Source organism: Simochromis diagramma, unplaced genomic scaffold, assembly GCF_900408965.1.
Source record: "Simochromis diagramma unplaced genomic scaffold, fSimDia1.1 OVJJ01000603.1, whole genome shotgun sequence".
NCBI classification, from domain to species: Eukaryota; Metazoa; Chordata; class Actinopteri; order Cichliformes; family Cichlidae; genus Simochromis; species Simochromis diagramma.
This window is the reverse complement of record NW_024387414.1, coordinates 14,995,005-15,016,148: the sequence shown is the minus strand read 5'-3', so window position 1 is coordinate 15,016,148 and position 21,144 is coordinate 14,995,005. Positions and strand designations below refer to the sequence as shown.

At 37.5% G+C, this 21,144-nt stretch overlaps 1 protein-coding gene across 1 annotated transcript in view; it reads right to left on the bottom strand.

Annotated features, from left to right (window-relative positions):
• LOC120721224 (CUB and sushi domain-containing protein 1-like) overlaps positions 1-21,144 on the bottom strand; it is a 412,254-nt gene that overhangs the window by 114,495 nt on the left and 276,615 nt on the right. The window contains 9 exon segments of the mRNA XM_040011416.1: positions 392-580; positions 1,356-1,571; positions 2,122-2,238; positions 8,614-8,802; positions 8,918-9,105; positions 9,965-10,103; positions 11,400-11,472; positions 11,603-11,724; positions 15,843-15,983. Of these exon segments, the coding sequence (XP_039867350.1) occupies positions 392-580; positions 1,356-1,571; positions 2,122-2,238; positions 8,614-8,802; positions 8,918-9,105; positions 9,965-10,103; positions 11,400-11,472; positions 11,603-11,724; positions 15,843-15,983 (1,374 nt within the window).

Sequence of the window (21,144 nt, the reverse complement as noted above, 5' to 3'; positions counted from 1 at the left end):
ATATTACATAAAAAATAGTCTGAATGTAAAAAGAGCATCTCTAATGTCATCCTGTTTAACCTAATAGCACCCTGTTGGTGCAATAACACTAGCAAAATGAATTTGTTAAAAATGACTGTGTAATGAGAGAATAAAGGAATTTTATTTTTTTAATTTACATTTTTTAAGAACACCAAATGTTTTTTTAAATAACAATACTTTTTTTTTTTTTTTTTTTTTAAGTTTGCAAATATATTCACAACCTCAGAAAGTTCAGTTTGACTCCTGCTAGCAATGTTTTTCAAATGAAGAAATAATCTAATCTACCTTGATTTCTGTTTTGCATGCTCTGGCTATCAATTTATATTTCTGGCAAATCAGTCAACCTAAGCCCTAAGCGCTGACATCTTACCTATACATCGTGGTAGCGTGTTGCTCCAGACTCGCCTGCCTCCTCCCAGGCAAGTGATCTTGCTCTCTCCCTCAAGTCGGTAGCCAGGGAAGCAAGAAAAGTTCAATGAATCACCAACTTGAAAGCTGAGTCCCATTCTCCTGCTGGATGCTGGTACACCAGGATCCTCACATGGCTCCAAGTCATACTCTGTAGAGACAAATTGTCATGAGTCAGCATAAAAAGAAAGAAGGTATTAATTAATAAGAAGTGTGCAAAAATTGTTATATTAGCCAACACTAGAAAGAAATGCATTAACACTACATGTAAGCATTTGGAGCTGTGTCACTTAAGAGTCATAAAGAATCATTTTAAATTCCCCAGAATAATTTAAATACTTAAAGATTAATTTATTAAACTGTCATTAGCTTAAATTACAAGCATGTTAAAAAGGACACATTTGATTTAGTTTTCCCTGCTTCATCTCATTATGAAAACATGTGCAGCAGTCTCATCTAAGACTGTTTCACCCACTGAGATAGGAAGCTCTGTAATCTGTAGTGCCAAATAGGTTTGAAATACTTAAGGAAACTGTCAAAAATTTGTGTATCATGTATCAGGTCCCAAATAAAAGCGTTTAAATGTAAGTGCAGCACTTAACCAGATGTACTGCATATCTGCCAAAATAACCAGTTAGGTTTAATAATGCATAAAAGCCATTTTTCATCGCATATTAAAAAGTTACTTGAGCAGGTGAAACACTGTATCTAACAATTTGGTTTATTAGTTTGAAAATTTCAACAGTCTGCCATTAAAGAAAAGTCAGTGAATTTGTTATTTATTTATTTATTTATTTATTGGTAAGGGATCATCATACAGTCACTAACAGGCCAACTTAATAAGCCTTGTAATTTGCTTTAAAATGAATTTTAGCCAATGCAATGCTAAAAAAGAAGTAAAAAAAATTGTGTTCAGGTGTTCTTACCTGAGAAAGTGATATTAAATCCTTCATAACTCATGGAAAAATCTGAAATAAACCGTAGCTGAGCGCTGAAGTTCCCATAGAGTCCGGCTTTAACACTAGGAGGCAGCACGGAGCCAGTGAGTCGAGCTACCGGAACCTGAAAATTGCCATCCTCTGTGATTGACAAGTAGTCATGGTTCTCTTCCAGATGGAAAGTGTGGAAAACCAAATGGACTCCTGAAAGAACAGATGGCAAAATGGATAGATGGATGAAAGGATAGATGAATGCAAGAATGGATGGATAGGCATACAGTGTAAGATAGACAGTTACAGATATGCAAAGCATACACTCTATCAGGCAATATATATAAGCAATAGTCTAAGCCACTGTACATGAGATTCTTATCCATCATCCAGTACCATCAGTGAGGAATATGCTCTGTCCCAAATCCATCTTGCATAATGTGTAAGTCATATAAAACTATCTGCAGTGACAAGAAAACCATAGAACCCCCACAGCGCTCTGATCTCAACATCTCTGAGTCAGTCTGGCATTACATGAAGAGGCATTACATGAAGATAGTGAGAGGGCTGTGGCAAGTTGTCTAAGAGAACTATTTTTTACACTTGAAAAATTGCCCAAGTGTACACTGGAGAATTTGTGGCAAAGGGCGGCCGCATTTCATTGCCTAACACATTTTTCCATATTATTAAAATATGAAAAAATACATATTTTAACATGTTATAACCAGTGATTGACATTTCCATTACATTTGAGCATTCTTACCTTTTCCATGGGACACTTCTATAGTCCAGGTGCAGTTAAGAGAATTGGGGTAGAAGTCAGGAAAGCCAGGAGACAGAATTGTTCCCGTTTTACCATAAACATAACCTCCACAAAGAGCTGAAAATGTGACAGACAGAGAAGATTGGAACACAGCTGGAGATTTTCTTTTATTCAAAAAACTAAAAATGTACACGTCTTCAGTACCGTTAAGAGGTCGCCACCAGTGATCGGTGTAATGAGTTCCAAAGTAACATGTTACTATTGTCACATTACATTTTTCAGTAACACAAGAAAGTATTGCATTATTGTACTTAATTCAGTAATCATGTTATAGTTCAATTATGTAGTTACTTGTATTACAAAGGGTCTTTAGTTGACTGCATAATGGCGAACATGCCTTTCCCTTCCAGGGAGGAGGAGAAGCGACAATATGGACATTACATTTGTTTTTATTGCACGCAGGACAATAGCACAATGGTAAAGTGAAAACTGCGTCTAAGACAGAAACATAATGCTGCTAACACAGCTCGGCTCATTACAAGTATGTGAAAAGTGACAGCATGCTTTGACAAAGCTAGTGAAGAACCCAGAGGGATGTTAAAAGCCTAGCCCAGCAGCCAGAGCCTGATCTTTAACAGTGTTAAAAAAAAAAGCAGTGATGAGGAATCTGGCTTCTAGCGTTGTAGCATCCATTTCTACATGTTAGAGTAGAATCAGCGTGGAAAACATTTTGAAATCTCTTAGAGTTGGTTTTCAACTTTGCTTTGTGTTCAAACTTAGCAACACTAAAATAAAGACTATAGTGATGCTTTCATTATTTCAGATTGGTACCAGGCTGCAGGAGAGGGGGCTGAGGTAGATATTCTTAACCGGTAAATATGTGACAATACATTTTAGGTCATGACACAAAATTAATGTGATTAATTACTTTCACCATGGATAACTAAGTAAGTACAGTATTACATTATTATCTTTTAAAAAAGAAACCAGCATTTCTAATAGATTACTTATTTTTTGAGTAACGATCCCAACTCTGCTCACCACCTACTGGCAGATTAATATAAATTCTTTATTAAATTCCTGGGACCTTGGCTTTTTTTCCCCCAGCCTGCAGATAATCACCCCTGAATTTGGTGTAGTTAGCATGGTGTTAAATTCAGGCCTGTACTGAAGACTTACTCTATGATTACATAAGAAGAAAGATTAATGTACAGTAGAACAACGTATAATAATAAAGAATAAAGATCTTAAGATGTTAGTCATACATAACTCTAATACCAAAACCTGGTGTCTCAGGTCTTGTACGTAAATCGACCTGTTATGCGTGCAAACATTCTACTGTATAGTATGAGCAGTGAGCAATGAGCAGTGCTGATTTCAGCAAACACCCTTTGTGTTAGAAAAGCTTTTGCAAAGAGATTTTGCAAAGTGAACGAAACAAAGGTTAAAGATGAGCTTACTGCAGAAACAAAAGGACAAAAGGAAAGAGCAGGGAGAATGTCACAGACAAACAGAGACTGGTTTGTTAAAAGAGAGTGAGAGATTGGTGTGTGTGTGTGTTACCAGATACCTAGCCTCCACACAGAGCAATTCACTGATATGGAACGGGACAAATTCATTTGGGGTACTGCAGAATGAAAAATGCCATAGCAATGTAATGGAGAGTAAAAGAGAGCTAGCAGTACATCAGAGACTTCTGAACTAAGATAATATATTGACTCTTTGCTTCTCTTTGACTGAGCTTTCATCGCTTTCAGTAGTATTCAGAGCAGTTCAGATAAATTTAATTCAATTAAAGCGCTTCAAGGTGTTTGACTGGCATGGCAATAAAAGGAATCTTTGTCAGCTATAAAACAAACGGATTCCAGACTATAAACAAAACAAACAGACAAAACATTTTTCTTCACTGTCAATTTATATATATTTTGGTACACAAACGCATCTTTTAGCTACAGAGATAAATGCAGTAGTCATTTGTTTGGTGAAAGGTTTATAAAAAGACATTTATGATTTTGCATTTATGAGGACAGATTTCACAGCTCCTCTAATTTCTTCGTGCTGCAGGTACTCCAGCGTGCAGACCTCGTCTTCACCCCTCTCTCTCTCAATCTCTCAGTCTGATCATTTTTCTTCCTACTATTCTATATCATATTTCAACAGGGCTGGGGTTGATTTGAGAAGCTGTGATACGAGCTGTTCCCTCTCACTGACTAGCTGTCTTGTGAGTGTTGCGGTAACCTGTGCCAGACTCCCATCAGGATTTGGCAAAAACTAGGACACTGTCTGACTAAATGACCCTTGTTAAGGGAAGCACATGCGCATGTCTGTCTGTAGGGCTGTGCCATATGACCAAGATCTCATTTCCCGATATAAGACATCTATAATCCCGATAACGATATAAATCACAAAAATGTAACATTTTCTGTAAATTCTGTGACTCTCGGGCAGCTCGACTTGCGGGAAGTGTTTCCAGCTGGACGTCGTGTACCTGGAGTCGAGTGTTTTAACCGATGCATGAAACTATACATTTTTAGACATAAGTTGTAAAGGCCGCCGTTTTCTTTGTGAGTCTTTATTACACGGCGTGCTGCGGGGAAAAGCCTGTTCTAACGTTTGAGTCTAAGGTTTATTTTTTAGCACCTGGCGGCTCTTTTTTACTTCTCATCCGTAAATAATCTGCTCTTTCACGTGATTCAGTTTATTTTGAAAAGTCTCAACAGGATCTTGAGCTTTATTGTGAAAGGTTTACGTGGAACATAAGCGGACACGCGATGGTGTTACCCTCGTTGTGGTTAAAACAGGCGCTTGTAGTGTGGTTATATTAAATATAAGAGACAGAGAGAACTTTAAGAAATTAATATAGCCACTACAGTGACCATCAAAACGATGAAAAAATATTGCCTTAGTTTATTTTGCGACACCACGAAACAAACGATAGCGTAAAATGAAACGATAGACCGATATATATCGTTATGTCGAACAGGCCTATCTGTCTGTACGTAATGTATGTAACGTGTGTAACGGTTCATACTTTGGTGGTCATAATCGTCTGTGTGTGAAAAGAGAAAGAGCGAGAGAGAGAGATCGTTAAGGAAATGTGTGTGAGAAACTGTGAGGTGTATAACAATGCATAGAAAGAATGTGACAAGAAAGAGACGATTCATGACCAACAAAAAAAAAAAATGAAACAGAGAAAGAGGCTGGATTCTAAAGAAAGAGCTGCTTGGTTTTCAGAGAGGAGAGATAAATATATAGAGATAGCATATCAGTTTTCAGCATCATTCCTCCTCCTTCCCTTTTCTTAGTCTTTAAATACATTCTTAGTCTTCTTAAGTGATTCTCTAACTTTGGTCACTTCTAACAAGTTGTTGTCTTGGCACCAACTGCATGCTTTAAAATGTCACAGCACCCCTTCAATACTCTTCCTGACACATAAAAGAGCAGCCAGCGTTATCTGTTTGGTGATTTAACTGACCTGCAGGAATAAGATGAATAGTTTGTGTTGAATAGACGTTCTGGCATTACTGAAAGGGAATGGTGCCTGCATGCCTGGGGGGATGACGACATGTCATTTTGCTTTTTATTTTAAATGCAGTGCTGTCTGTGTAATGTAGTGTGTATGAAATGTTAACTGTGCCTCTGAGACTGTCCTGTAAATAACATTATTGCCATTAATGGGTGCGAGTGTGTGTTTGAATCGCTTCCAGCATGCCTGTGGGAGGGCTTAAAGATGATTTCTTTGCTCTTTTAAATAGAATAACCAAGAATTTTGTGAGTAGATATTGTAGGTTTGCTTAGTATTTGCAAGACTTGTTGTTTTGTCCCACACTTCCACAACATGCAGCCAAGTGTGATTAATCTAAATTTCAGCAGTGTAATAATATACTTAACACATAATTCCACTGTGATCTTTGCCCAAAAGCACACTATATCTCACATTACATTAAGTCAAGTCTTACACACCATTTCAGAAAAGTGCCATTCTGAAATAACATGTCTTATAATGTGACAGCTGTCTCATTCAGTGGCATGCCTGGCTGAAAATTGAAAATGTCACAGTGCCGGTTTAAAACTGTTTGCCTTACATGGCTGCAAGTATGACATAGATTGCTTTGCCATGAACTTACTCCTAACTTGTGATATCCTTTCATTTTCATATTTGATTATGTTCAATTGGCAGAGCAGATGAGATGCTGTTTGTTTAACTCCCACCATAGCATAAGCTGTGGAAAAACGCTCACTAGGAAGCCCTTTGAATAGCCAGGGAGCATCTGTTTCAGTAATTTCTATTGACCTGAATAAGTTCACAAAGGCTAAATGTCCAGCTTGAGTCATTGTGGTGGGAGTGAAGACTGTTTGCCCAATTACAGCTGTCTGTTGCAAAAAGTTAAAGGGCAAAAGGCAGAAGTGAGAGAACAGACTTTTTTTTTCTTCAATATTCTGCTTTGAAGGAAAGTAGCTACTGGTGTCACTGAAAACATCTTCCCTTTCAAATGTCTTTTACCTCTGACACAGACTGATCCTCTTTTCTGCCTCTTCCATCTTTAGTCTCCTGTATTTTGTGTTGATATTCAAACGAGGTTTCAATGTTCAGGGTCAGTGTAGAAATGAAGTGACCACGCAGAAAATTTAGTATAAACAGTAATCTGCAGAAATCTTGAGCCACCCATCAATTCTTTACTTTTTGCTACCAAATGGAGAATACGGGTAGAGATTTATTGAAGTGCATGCAAAATTGCGCCAACATAAGGAAACACAAAAGAAGTTTCTGTGCAACTTCAGTGAGCTTGAATGTCAATATTTGGTTATGACCACCTTTATTCCTCAACACAGCCTGAACTCTCTTGGGCAAGCGTACTTTTAATGAATCTAGGTAGTCTTCAGGAATAGTCCTCCAAGGTTCTTGAAGGACATTTAAAGCTCTTCTTTGGATGTTGGCCAGATTTGGTTCTGTTCTCTGTCAAGATGATCCCACATTGCTTCAATAATATTGACATCAACGCTCTGGGGAGGCCAGTCCATGATTGATATGTTCTGTCCTGTTTGCAATGCTGAAAAAGGAAGCTGCTTTCCTCTACCTGCTTTATCACATGGTAGAGGAAAGTTTAACTGTACTTTTTTGAGTTCAGAATCCACTTGTTTTGACAGCATCAACTGACTGAAATTCAGCCTCAAACCATGACCGAGACCTCCAACATGTTCTACAGATGGCTGTAGATATTCCTCATTGATGATTTGAACCAAAAGCCAGCCTTCAACTGAGAGCATTTCTGATGAGGCTCTGGTGAACAGTAGATGGATCACATTAAAGAACAGATGGATCTTTCACCTGCAGTTCCTCTACTAAAAGTCTGTCTTGATCAGTTTCCTCAAAGGACACATTACACACTATATCATGATATGCAAAGTTTAGAGCTAACAGCTCTCTGGTAATCACCCTGTTGGTGTAAAAATACTATTTGATACTTGTCATTCTGTGTTATCTTTGGCAATTTTGGAAATTCAACTAAAGTAATGGGGACAAATGATGTGTTTTTGCACTAGGCTGCGAGTAACAAAGTGCTTAAAGGTGCAATTTAAAAACTGCCTCCTTGCTACTTTATATTGTCTGTTATGTGTAGACACAAAGCTGTCCCCTGAGTTAGAGGCTTATTTTATTTTTGAATGATTCATATGTCAGTGGTAAGTTGCTTAACAAACAAAAAAACATTCCCTTAAAAATGTTTAGCTATGAGGACAGGATTGAACATGAGTGAAAAAAACAGTGTCTCTAGATCTTCAGAGAGGATGTACATACAGCAGATGTCAAGTTCAGTGTGCATCTGTCTGTATGTGGTGATTGAATGAAGCCCTGTCCAAGGTGCAGCGGACACAGTTATATAGTTATAGTTGAGATGGATTGTAAGAAAAGTGCTAAATAGTATCACAAAGTCTGATATTTAGCAAACTTTTCCTGTAGTGCCAGATTAACTTAAAAAAGAGCTCATACATTGATTTCCAGTGTAAATAAAATGATTAGATAAAAATCCCTACAAAAGACTGTGGTGGCTACTATTTCTTAGTTGCAATATTCAGTTGGAGAATTAAAAACATCAACTCTAAAGCACACATAATCAATCAAACAACAATTTGGCCAGAATTAAATTCAGCTCAAGATGACTTATTTTGCCAACGAAAGCATTTAATGCAGCTTTTGGCTTGAGAAGTGTATTTATAAAGCTATTTCAAGCTGTTCTCCCAACTAAGCACTTCTGGAGGCAAAAACTGGGCAATGTCTTTGGTTAAAAGAAAACAAACCCCAAACCACAATGGCCTGCTCTGTCAGTACGTGCTGTATGTTGACAACATTTTTTCACTCTTTTCCATGTTTAGAGAATGTGAAACTATGTGTGAGGTGAGTCACGAGAGAACAGCATTCGCCCCTGATTGTATTACTCACGCTACAGGGTAATTCCTGAAAGAGATCAAATAAAATTAAAAGAAGATACTAACCATCACAACTGGGAAGAGCGTGACTCCACTGATGATTATGCTCGCAAACAATTGGCTCCTGATCGCTAAGTGTGTATCCCGGGTCACATGTAAATGACACACGAGAGCCAATGGAAAAGCTGCTGCCATGGCGACGACCATTCACTGGGATACCAGGATCGAGACACGAGTCTGACTCCATTTTCACACCTGAAAATCACATCACACAACCGCCGCAGTGTCAAAAGGTTGAGTGTATTTGCGTCTGTGAGCAATTTCGAGTGTGTCTACCAGGCATTTCAGTCTATCAGTCATTTAGACTTACTTTCATATCTGATGCTGAAGCCTGCGGCAGAGCGGCTGTTGTCTGTAGTGAACAACAGGAACAGGAAGTTTGATGTGGAAATCAGGAAATGAGGCGCTTGGGTACCATGGTATTCGCCGATCAGGAGAGAGGATGCTGAGGGGCCATCCCTGATCTCCAGCGTGTCATAGTTGACTTCTGTCTGGAACCTAGAGAAACAAAGAAAAACAAAAACATGCACATGAAATTCACAACTGCAAGTTATACATGTTAATAAATTCCAACGCTGAAAAAAGAGAAACTCGCCAATATTGTTCATTTTGCACAATTTATCCACTGTAGGCAAAAAAAACCCACTGAGCTATAACAAAGTACTACCATATAAGAAACTTGACTGATATGTAAGCAATCAATCAGTCACACCTTCAACTATTCTATTAAATAGCTAAAACAGTTAAACACTAATTAACCCATTTACATTAAGTTGGAGCTACAGGGCCTAATCAGTCGATTTTTGGGTCTAAGCATCAAATAGTAGATGATCCAGAAAAAAGGATGTTGTATATCACCAACCTATCTAGTTGAACAGAAACCAAGATTTGGGAGCTACTGACACACTGCAACAACGCGGTATCTGAATAATTAGATCTGACCAGCTAAATGAAAAATTAACTAGCCTCTGCTTCAGAAGAAGTATGCTGAATCGTCCACAAATGAAATGCCTCATAGGCGATGAAGATAACTCGGCGTGTACGTCACATTTCAAAAAGACAAATTTCTGCTATTGCAGTTTCAGGCTACGCTGCATCTGTCTGTGGCTTGTTTCCAGAAGAAAAAAAAAATGTAAAAAGCCAACATTAATCATTTACTGCAGCAGTAACTCACCAGCCTCATTTATATCTGACTACCTTATATTGCATATGAAAGACTGCCCAAGTAAAATATTAACTAAATAATGCACTCCCTAACCGTACCATATTATCTAACCATTAACAGTCAAATTTCAACAATTTTTGAACAAACACATTTGACAAATCAGTCAACAGCATAGTTGAGTAATACACTTACTTGTCAAAGTGTATCTTTACAGCATGGTCTGCTTGTGCTTCAATCACCCACTGGCAGTTCAGAGAGTCTTTGTAAAAGGAGGGCCAACCAGGAGATAGTAAAACACCTGTAGGAGCTGTAAGATGCCCTCCACAGGGAGCTGGATGGAAACAAGGACCCCCACACACAACCACAGGAAATAAAATTAATCATTTTCTCCTTGTAAATGTCTGTAAATTGCTCCTATTTCATTAAGTTAGCAGATTAATTGTCTGCTCTGTTTATTTTATCATTCTAATCCACTCTGAATTTCTATATTTCATACATAAACATTTACCTTCGAAAATTGCGGTAAGCCCATCATGTGCTACAGTAAGCAATTTTGAGTTAGTGATGTTTGAAAAAGCCCAAAATAATTATCACATTATAATTTATAGGAGGAATTAAATATATTTATGTGTCAAATGGTGCCAAAAAATAACTCTCCGTTTCCCTGCACAAGCTGCAGGCAGCAAAACTGGCACATACCGTCACTACTTTATAGCTCAGTTCCAAGATTTCAATTATGACACATTAAAAAACAATAATTATCTCCTGTTGAGTTGTTTCTTTCAAATAAAATGAAATATCAGACATCGTATCATGTTCGGTTTTTATTCTTATTCATTTTGAGTCTGTCTAGAACCTGAATTAAACATAAAAAACTCCAGACCTGGAATTCATGGTTTCTTCATTATTCATTGCTACAACATATAATTTGCAGTGGCTTGTCTTTTCAAGTAGCTCATACCTTTGCCTATTTGATTGCTCTCATAAATCCAGACTTTCAGCAAGAAAAGAAAAAAAAAACAAAACACCAAATGCATACTGAAGGAGCAGTTTTTTTGGATGGGATCTTCAAGAACAGGAGAGATGATATTCTCTCGTACTCCATAGTTAAAAAGATGACCCCCCCCATGTTCAATTTGATTTTGTCCTCTGTCTGATTTATTAACAACAGGCAACAATTGATAATATCATTTAGACAATGCAATCAGGATGCAAGATGGGAAGGTTGCAAAGATAAACATACAAACACTCACAGACTGGTGGGTGCCATTCACCTTCAAAAATTGTCGAAAAAGCAGAAAACTGACAATCCTGTTATTATCACTTCCACATATCTGCAACCTAATAGTACATCTTTGTCTTTCGGTGTCTAAATAAATGAATATGTGTCCCTGAAAAGCTTTGGTACAACATGTGCCAGTCTCATTTAAAGATTATTCTTTAGAAAGAATGATGTGTCCAAACTGCAAGGCTAAAATCAATTAAAAGAGAAAATTGAATTGTTCCAAAGGTGCATAAACACACTTGAGCTGTATGGTAATCGCTAAAATAGTTGAATGTTTTGTGGAACATTATACTCCTATATACAATAAACAGTTCTTATGTGTAGGTGTCTGCTTAGGTTTACCTTCACAGCGAGGTACAGCTGCAGACCAGACAACATTTCCATCCTGAATAATGCAGGTGACCTGATCGGACCCCTGGAAATACACGATTTAAAGAAATGTTACATTTATACTAGGTTTTACCACACAACTATGGACACCGAGTATGACAATCGTTTCAAAATTGTGTTAAAGTGTGATAATGATACTTTCAAATGATTATTACCTGAGTCCGAATGAATCCTTGATCACAGCGAAACGCCACTGAGCTGCCAAGCTGAAACTGGTCACCGTACCTCTGACCATTTACTGGGACTCCTGGGTCATGACATTCATTCTGACCAAATGCTACAGAGAGAAAATAACCAGAGAAAAGTTAAAACTGGGGCTAAGACACATAAGATTGAATTACTGTATCAAACAAAGGCAAATTAATTTGAAAAGGAAAGAACAAAGACGTAATCTGAAAAAAAAGAGAAAGCTGGCAGATTGCAACTACACTCTGGTTAAGTGGTTCAAAATATGTATGCACATTTATTCATTTGAGCAGTTCTTACCAGTTTTTTCAATTTATTTTAATACCGAAAAATTGGTTCTGCCAGAGGAAAAAAATGAAACCGCTGCTGTATCACTGTCAGTGAATGTGACATCTCCACTGATATGGAAATATGGGAATGGAATTATCTTTATGTGGACTCAACCTTGTCATGTTAAGCTTATATTATCCCCATTCCAGAGATTAACCTGATCCCACCCAGAGCACACACCCAGTGATTGGACATGTCTCAGGTTGATTAGCTGCTGATGGAGGGAAATGGGAGCAGTGAGAGAAAGGAGAGGACGTAGGGGAAAAAAATGAGAGCCACAAGGGAAATGGCAGGTACACAAACAAAAATGCACACATACTGTATATTACATACAGTCTTGTAGCAGTATTCAAATATGTGTTCAAATATGCATGTAGAGAAAGCACTATATAGGCCAAAGGCAGACACAGATAAAGTACCCCTTGCACTCCTTCAACAACCTGATATTATAGAAGAGGAGGAAAAGACTAGAAGATACGTATGAGAAAAAGCACGAAATGCCAGCATACAAAATATTCAAATGATATGTTTAAACCAATACAGTCATTGGTTTAAACCCAGTAGAAGATGAAAAAAAGGCCAACTAAGGCTGAAGAAGCTAAGAAGAAGCCATAGTGACAGGGAAAGGTAGAAACATATGGCATAAAAAAAAAGGAAAAAATAAAAACTAAATGATATTTCGGCTATGACAGAGAAAAGATGAACTCAATAGTTGACCTCAGATAAGAATAACTATGTATCTTACAGTGAATGCATTTTGTAATTTAAAATTTTGAGCAAACCATTTGTTAGTAAGATGTAAACATTTTAAAGATTAGCTGTAGTTAGTGAGGAAATAAGAATTTTGACATTAAGGAGCAATATGCACTAAAGTTAGCAGGCTAACCAGCTAGACCAGGCTCGGCCAACTCCAGGCCTCGAGGGCCGGTGTCCTGCAGGTTTTAGATCTCACACTGGGTCCACAATATTGTCAACAATGTCAATGCTGTCAAGAATGTCAACAATATTGTATAATGTGGGAAAGTCTCAGATCAGTCTAACTCTAGACTTATTTATTCAGAGTTTTTACTTATCCCAAGAGTCTAAATCTGTTCCATGTATAAATTTATTCTTGCATTGTTTTGTAGTTGAAGTGGACATCTGATTCTTTAGGTCAGGGATGGGCCAACTCCAGGCCTCAAGGGCGGGTCCTGCAGGTTTTAGATATCACCCTGGGTCAACACACCTGAATCAAATGATTAGTCCATTACCAGGCCTCTGGAGAACTTCACGACATGTTGAGGAGGTAATTTAGCCATTTAAATCAGCTGTGATGGATCAAGGACACATCTAAAGCCTGCAGGACACTGACCCTCGAGGCCTGGGTTTGGACACCACTGAGCTAGCACCAAGCGCTAAAGTAGTTCCACTTTCTACCTCAAGGGACAATAGTGAGTCCAGTCTCTTTTTGCCCAAAGTATGGTTTAGTTTAAAACAAATTGTTAAAGAAACAAAAAGTGAACATATATAAGATCAAAATTGTTTTTTGCAGTAGATTAAATTGGAAATGATCATCTTCTTCCCTCTGAAAGTGATAAAAACAGAATTTGGATATATTCCATTTTGAATCTATCATTAATAACCTTAGCTGTCATAGGCTAAAGCACATTTTTACGCATGATGTCCTCATAATATATAGGATCAATTTATTTGTAGGATAGATTCAAATCTGCGAACAGTTATTTGTTCCCAGTGCACCGCTTTCACCAAATAACTGCACAGTCTTGCATTCATTCTTGAGTTTCTAACACAATTCATATAAATATACCCACAGCATAACCTCTTGATATTCATATATGCATTAAAATGTTAATAGACCAAATTACTGAAACAGCACAATATGTTTGATATTTTTAAGTCCCAGTGTAGAATTTATGTCATCAGGTTTTCAAATTACATTTTCAAAAAGTTTCACCACTAAAAACTATATGAATGTATTTCAGCATTTTTCTTTTCTGTCAGGTAAAAAGTTTGAGAGGCATTTAATTTAATATGATTTTTATTTAACTGCGTATTATTTTTTCATTTGAGGTGCATCAAACCTTTCATTTGTGTTAGGATTTGAAATAGTACACTTTGTTATTATTTATGCTCAGTTTTTTTTCCACTAGGTTAAAACACACACACACACACACACACACACTATTTTCATTTGTCACACACACACACACACACACACACACACACACACACACACACACACACACACACACACACACACTATTTTCATTTGTCAAATGCCACCTCTAAAGGAAGAGCCAAAGACAAGGTCATTTGGGAGGCAGTGTGTGAAATGGTGCAAAACTGCATGGTAATCACACTGAATGAATCTGAATCACTCAGGCAGAACTAGTTCAGCTTAGAGTGGATAAATATACAGGATGGAGTAGCTGGGTTCAAACTCTGACAATGGGACAGGCTTAACTGGGTGAAAGTTGAGTAAGACATGCATATGTAGCTTGCCATCACCAGTGTGTGAATGTGTGTGTGAATGGGTGGATGACTGGATGTGTAAAGCGCTTTGGAGTCCTTAGGGACTAGAAAAGCCCTGTACAAATACAGGCCATTTACCATATAGGATCAGTCAAGCAGAAGTCGTCAAACAGGACAGGTTAAGGTAACGTCAGGTGCAGTAATGCTGATGTCGGTATTATATTAATCATAACGAAGTGCCATTCTGAGGTGGTTAGCATATGAAAAGGTATTTTACTCTGAGCTATATTTAATATGGATCTTAACTAGTATATGAAGATACTAGCTATACAACAAGCTCCGGAAGCAAATCCTCAGAATTTAGTTGTAAATTTAGCTTATATGTTTTAAAGATGTGCATTGAGTTACATAGCAATACTCAGCTTGATAATCAGTAAATCATCACTTGTTTAAAAAAAAAAAAGGGACACTCGCTAGGATCTACCCTAGAACATAATGTATTGCAGTATGTTGAGAACTGATTTCTGCTTTTGTCTCTGATTACATGGTGGTAGAAGTGTTGTATCTCAGTTTTACTGTTGGAATGTCCGTATTGTTTAACAAATTTCTGCTATCAAAACTCCACTGAAGTGGCCACTGGAAGTATTCTGAATAAAAATTTGTCAAAGTGTCAAAACGACATGCTGTCATTTGTCAGAAGAACTGCTGGGGAAAAAAAAATGACAGTTACTTAAAAAAAATTTAAACACAAAAATTGCCACATCACAAAACCAAATTCAAATACAACAATGAGGTAGTACGCTGGTAGAGATCTCCATGGATATTTGGTTGGTTGCAAAGAGGCTGCTACCCCAAATCCTCTTTGTGACTAGTAGACTATCATAGTCACTGCAGTATGCACAGAAGACACAGATCTTTCTGCTAATGCTCAATAACTACTCACGGAGTAGCTGAAAAATGGGAAAAAATTGCAGCAGAGAGCTGAAATAGAGGACATCCACCAACACATTTCAAATGGTGCATCTTTACTTCAATGCAAATCCATTTCTGGTTTTCGTCATGCTTTTCACAAGAGTTTCTGAGTTTTTGCAGACAAGTCCGCATCTTCCATGCAAACTACAAGCAATCACAGTAATCTGCAGGCAACCAAGAAGGTTTTCAGTGCACAATTCATACCACTTTGCAACCGATTTCACCTAGTGTCAGTCTCCAGGGACCACTGTAGAAGCACAAATTTTTCCTAGTGCCAGTGGGCTACTGACTAGTCTCTTTGTTTGCAACTTCCAGTAACCGCTCACCAACTGGTTGAGATTACACATTTTCCCCCAGTGACTTAGTAAACTAAGGGTGTTTACTACGGCCTAAACAACAAATAGACTGAGCGATAAGTAGGTAGTTGATACTTACTGGTATAGCTGATATTGAAGCCTTTCCCAGTATTTGAATGATCAGACTGAAATTCCAGTCTCATGATATGACCGTTTGAGGCGATCTGTGATGGAACATCTTTTCCTGAGAATGTCCCAAATGTTGTTGGCTCAGACAGACCTAAAATCAAGCACAATTTAAACATTATTTTAGAGAGACATTTAATATTGCTTATCTAATTTATCCTGTATAAAATCAGGCCAGACTTGGAAAGAGAAAGGCTCATCCCAAGGGAGCTCAAAGAGGTGAATTAGGTGTAATTAGGGTTAAGCGAAAACAAAACACTGAGATGATTTAGCAGTTCCTGACACACTTGCTAAATGCTTAGTAATATGCATGATAAGCACATAATGCTTTATTTAAGCATTAGAAGTAGAAGTGCCAAAGTATGAAATGTATTCATGGAGTAACAAATTATTGACATTCAAATAACTGACAATCTAAATGAATCTAAATGATTAAGCTGGTCCTGGTAAAGCCTAACAACTGTTGTGAGTTTTAATGAAAACAAAAAGAAAAGTCTGTTAAAATGTCAATGTTAACTATAGACCGCTGAAGGATAACTTGCTTCTCTGCATGCTTAGAATTTAAAACAACAACAACAACATCAATTAAAAAAAATAAAAAATATAGGAAGAAATCTCCAGTAAAAGTAGACAGTCTTCCATACTGAATGCACTGTATAGTAACAGTTACTACTAAATAGTACTAGATGTAAACATGCCTAGTACAGAGAGACAAGAAAGGGATTCATTCATGACCCTTTAACGTGTTAACTGAACAAAAATGGCATTATCCCGAGGACACCTATCTCGAAGATTATTTCCAATTTCCAATTTTGAACACTCATAGCATGAAAGCAACACCTGTGTACTATCGCATTGGTCCAAATAACAAGCAAGAAACCTGAAGATCCGAGTATAAAAGGAAACCAGACACACATTAGTGTGTCATGCTTGCCAAAAGATGATACATAGAAGCTCTTTTGTACAGATGCTGCATTTGAGTGAATGCCCAAGAGACTAATATCAGGTGACTGTGGTGTCTGGGTCATTGATGGTATTTCACCTCGATGAGTATTGAACCATGTATTTCCGGACAATTCCATCACCATGGGAAGGAGCATTATCTTGTTCCAAGTACTCATCATCCCCTCAGGGTACATCATTGCAATGAATAGCATAACCTAGCTGGTATGTTTCAGTGTGCTCCAACACTGAGGTATCACTAGACAGTCATAAAAGGACACACTCTATATGAGTTGAATAGTCTGAAACTTCCACCCCTTCGCCTGTACTGCTGTAATCATACATCACCTCAGGTCTGTCTAAGACATTTGTGTCACAGCATCAGACCATTTACTGCAAAAAGTAGTTATAAACTTTTGTTTGGAAGAAGATATTCTACTCTTCAGTGCGCTCCCCAGTGATCCAAGCAGCAACGACAGAATCAGGGGGGAGTGTCATAAAAACTAGACTACAGCACATAGAAAAGCAACTTTCCAGCTTGAGATCACTGGGATATGTACATATACTCTATAAAAAAGGATCCCAAAATGGTAATGAAAGAATATAACAGGTCACAGGAAACATCTGCAGTCTCTGGTGCATGGGTAAGAGAAATAGACAGGTGGTAATTATTGTGGTCTTGGACAGCTATAAATTTCCCTTGTTCATGTGGCTCAATGTCTTATGTTTTGAACCAGATATATAACCACAGTGGTACAAACAGGCCTTTAAAGAAAAGTATGGGAACGTATGGATCTGCAAAGACAAAAATAAAGGGGCTTTATACAGAGATGGAAAAAGTACAGACATTCTGCACTTAATACTTTTTTATACAGTATTCTGTACAAACACTCCTGTTAAAAATACTCCAGTAAAAGTTGTACTGAGTACAAGTAAGTAAAAGAAAAAAGTACAGGCTCTGAAATGTACTCAAAGTAAGAAAGTAAAAGTAGCTCTTCGGAGGAAACAGGAAACAGGAAAATGTGTATAGTCAATGGTTTAAGTGGGATTCAGCAGGTGCAGATAATGCTCAGTGTGGACAAAAGAATCATAACTCACAATGATTTCTATTAAGGGCTCCAACAGATTTTCTTAGTGTACAGGCTGTGGTCAGCTGATCTCCTGCTCTTTGTGGACATACACAACTGAATTCAACAGATGTTTCATGAGTTGTCTTGGCTGATTTCTATCCTCTACACGGACTGGCTGTCTTTTTTTTTCTTTTTCTAAATGGTATAAAATTGGTATGAAGGTGGATTTCAGTCAATGAATCTAAGCATCATCATCTAAAATCCACTCTGCTACACTTGATGTAACCCAACTCTGAGCATGAAACCACAGATACTGTGCACCAGTCACACACAGTTCTTTACTTTAAATCCATCACAGTACAGCCAACTAACCTGTTTATTCTGCACTAACCTGTATTTTTTATGCAACCTTTAAATTACACAGTTAGTCCACTCAGTTTGATTTACAGCATGTTTCACAATATGAAAAAAGCATGATGTCACATATTCAAAGACCACTGAGCAGTCCTTACCTATAAATCTGACCTCTCTTCTTCCTCTCCTCTCCTGTGTTTCTTATCTTTCTCCATCTCTGAGTGAAGTTAGCCCTCTTTCTTTTCTCTCTCTGGGATATACAGCAGCTGGACCTTTAGCTAGCAACACACTGTACGACAAACCTCTCTGCAATTGACAAATTTCAAATGCAACGGCGACGGCTCAACAAACATCCGCAAACACACTGATCTTTGTTGAACTCACAATAATTTGAAATGACCTGCCCTTTAAAAAAAAACTTGTCAGTCCCTTTATGCTCGCTCCTCTTCAGCAGGGTAGTTAGATGCTGAAGTACTGCAACCACAACTTAAGGATACCTGTTTCTCGGTATTGTGGAAAAAACAAACGACCCCCCCCCCCCCCCGACTTTTGCACACGTCAAAACTACTTAAGTAAATTACAGATACCTAAAACATTGTGCTTAAGTACCCTAACAAAGTATTTATACTTCCCACCTCTGGCTATATGTATATTAGTACAGAATCTCTGAGCCATACATTGGAAACTTTGCGGAGACTGGAGGGATTTAAACACAAATGTTGAAATTTTACAATGATCCCTTATCACGTGATGAATTTCAATAAATATTAAACAACATATATCACATAAATCTGCAATGTGACTTATTTTAGGCCAGCAGCGTGATCATGTGCTTTTGCTTGTAGCACAATAATAATTTCATAAGAACATCTCTATAGTGTAATATACCCGTCAACTCCATTTGTAACCATTTAAAACTATGATCCATTTTTTATTATTATTACACAACCGAAAACATTGCATTAGCACATCTGCAGAGCTCAGATGAAAGAGTCAGATTGCGTGATCCCCACAGTAGTCCTGGTCAGTTGTGGAGCACAAGGTTTGGCTTAAATACTGAGGATGATGCCAGATTGCATCAGGTGGCAGATTCCTGAAAGTCTGGCAGGGCATATCAGAAAATCATCTTGTAATTTATTTCTCAACTGAAAGTGATGAAATGACATATATAATATAATATATATATATATATATATATATTTTGTTTTACAAATATCCACAATTATTTATTTTATACAGTATATGTGGCAAAGAGAGCACTGAAAATGGAAATACTATTTAAATCTCACCAATTATGAATTTCATTTTCTTAGATTATATTAGATTCTGATGATATTATTTGGATAAAACTGCTTCGGCGAACATATGCTGTCTTTTGAAGCATCGTGGCCTTGCGCGATGGCAACACCAGGTTGCCAAACACTCTGCCTTCTCACCGTACATCTTTCCATCAGCTTTCACAATCATCTATGAAAAAACCCCACCCTTGGTGAATTTGTAGAGTTAAACAATGATTTGCAGATACTGAGAATGTGTTTTGTTTTTTCAGCTATTTCTGTGTCTAGACGCTTACATAATGCCAAACAGGAAGCGATGGTCTGCATGCCTCAATCAGGATCTTGACACTCGTATGGTGTAGCACAGCACACCTCCATGTTTCACCACTTCAAATTGCAAGAATTTCCTGTTTAGTGCAACTACAGCATCAGCAGCAGCCAACACTCTCTCAGTGTCACTGTCCTGTATCTGCAGCAGTCTTCATGAGGGATTTTTATTGATCTGTTGGACAAGCCTGGGTGGAATATAGGAACATTTTTAAGGTGATTTATAAAGGAACACTACATATAGCATATGCACGCTGGTATGGATGCTGAATATCATTGTCATTATTTTGACTTTTCTGCAACCTTCTTTTTTTGCCTTTTGCTTGTACATAAACTTTTAATACAGATGTTACTCAATTTTTAACTTCATTTAAATGTGGAGGTAATGTTTGTCTAAAGTTGCTGTTTTGGTCACTTTCTTCTTCTGCAGCAATTTCTTCTGTGGAGGTGAGAAGTGCTGCTGTAATTGCCTTTCTGGTCAATAAGTGTATTAATCTTCTGACATTCCAGTGAACCAGCTGATGCTTTGATTACAGGTTTTGAGGGAAAAAGCTATTACAATGCATATGTGTAGGGTTTTTTTTTTTTTAGTTAGCTATTTTAAAAGTGCAGATATAAACAGATACACTGGAATGAGATGAAATTTATTGACGATCGCTAAAAGACTGAAAACCGACAGTTTCTTACTATTGACTTTATGAAATTCATATGAATTTTTAAAGGTAACAGAGATGGCAATGGAAATCAATGTAAGCTGACATCACTTCAAGGGACAGAAAGGGAGTTTCAAGACCACTTCACTGATAAAGATGCTGTTCTTCACAACACTCCCATAGAAACTTTTCTTTTTATTTCCTTCTTGACTTGAATTTTAGGATCCAATGCACTTAGACACAATTAAGCTACACAGTAACTGAGTTGTAAAGTGCCAGCCTCTTTAGTCTCTAGCAACTCAAAAGCCCTTTCACTTATTCATTATTACATTGATAGGCAAGAGACCAGGAAGGAAATAGAATCAACGTAACAATAGCTAAAAGAGTGCCAAGATCCTACGTTATCTTATCTAAGCGGAGAGATTTAGAGAAAAGCCTTTGTAATAGTCTGTCACTATCTTCTCTTATATTAGATGACAATAATGGCTTTCTGATTAAGTTAACCATTTTCATGCCATTCAAAATGTAGCCCAAAGTGTCATCTTTTTTTTTTTTTTTTGCATGGATTTCATGCTGCTGTTGCCCCACTCAGAGGATTTATGGGTTATTACGGAGGTTCCTTTGTTCACTTT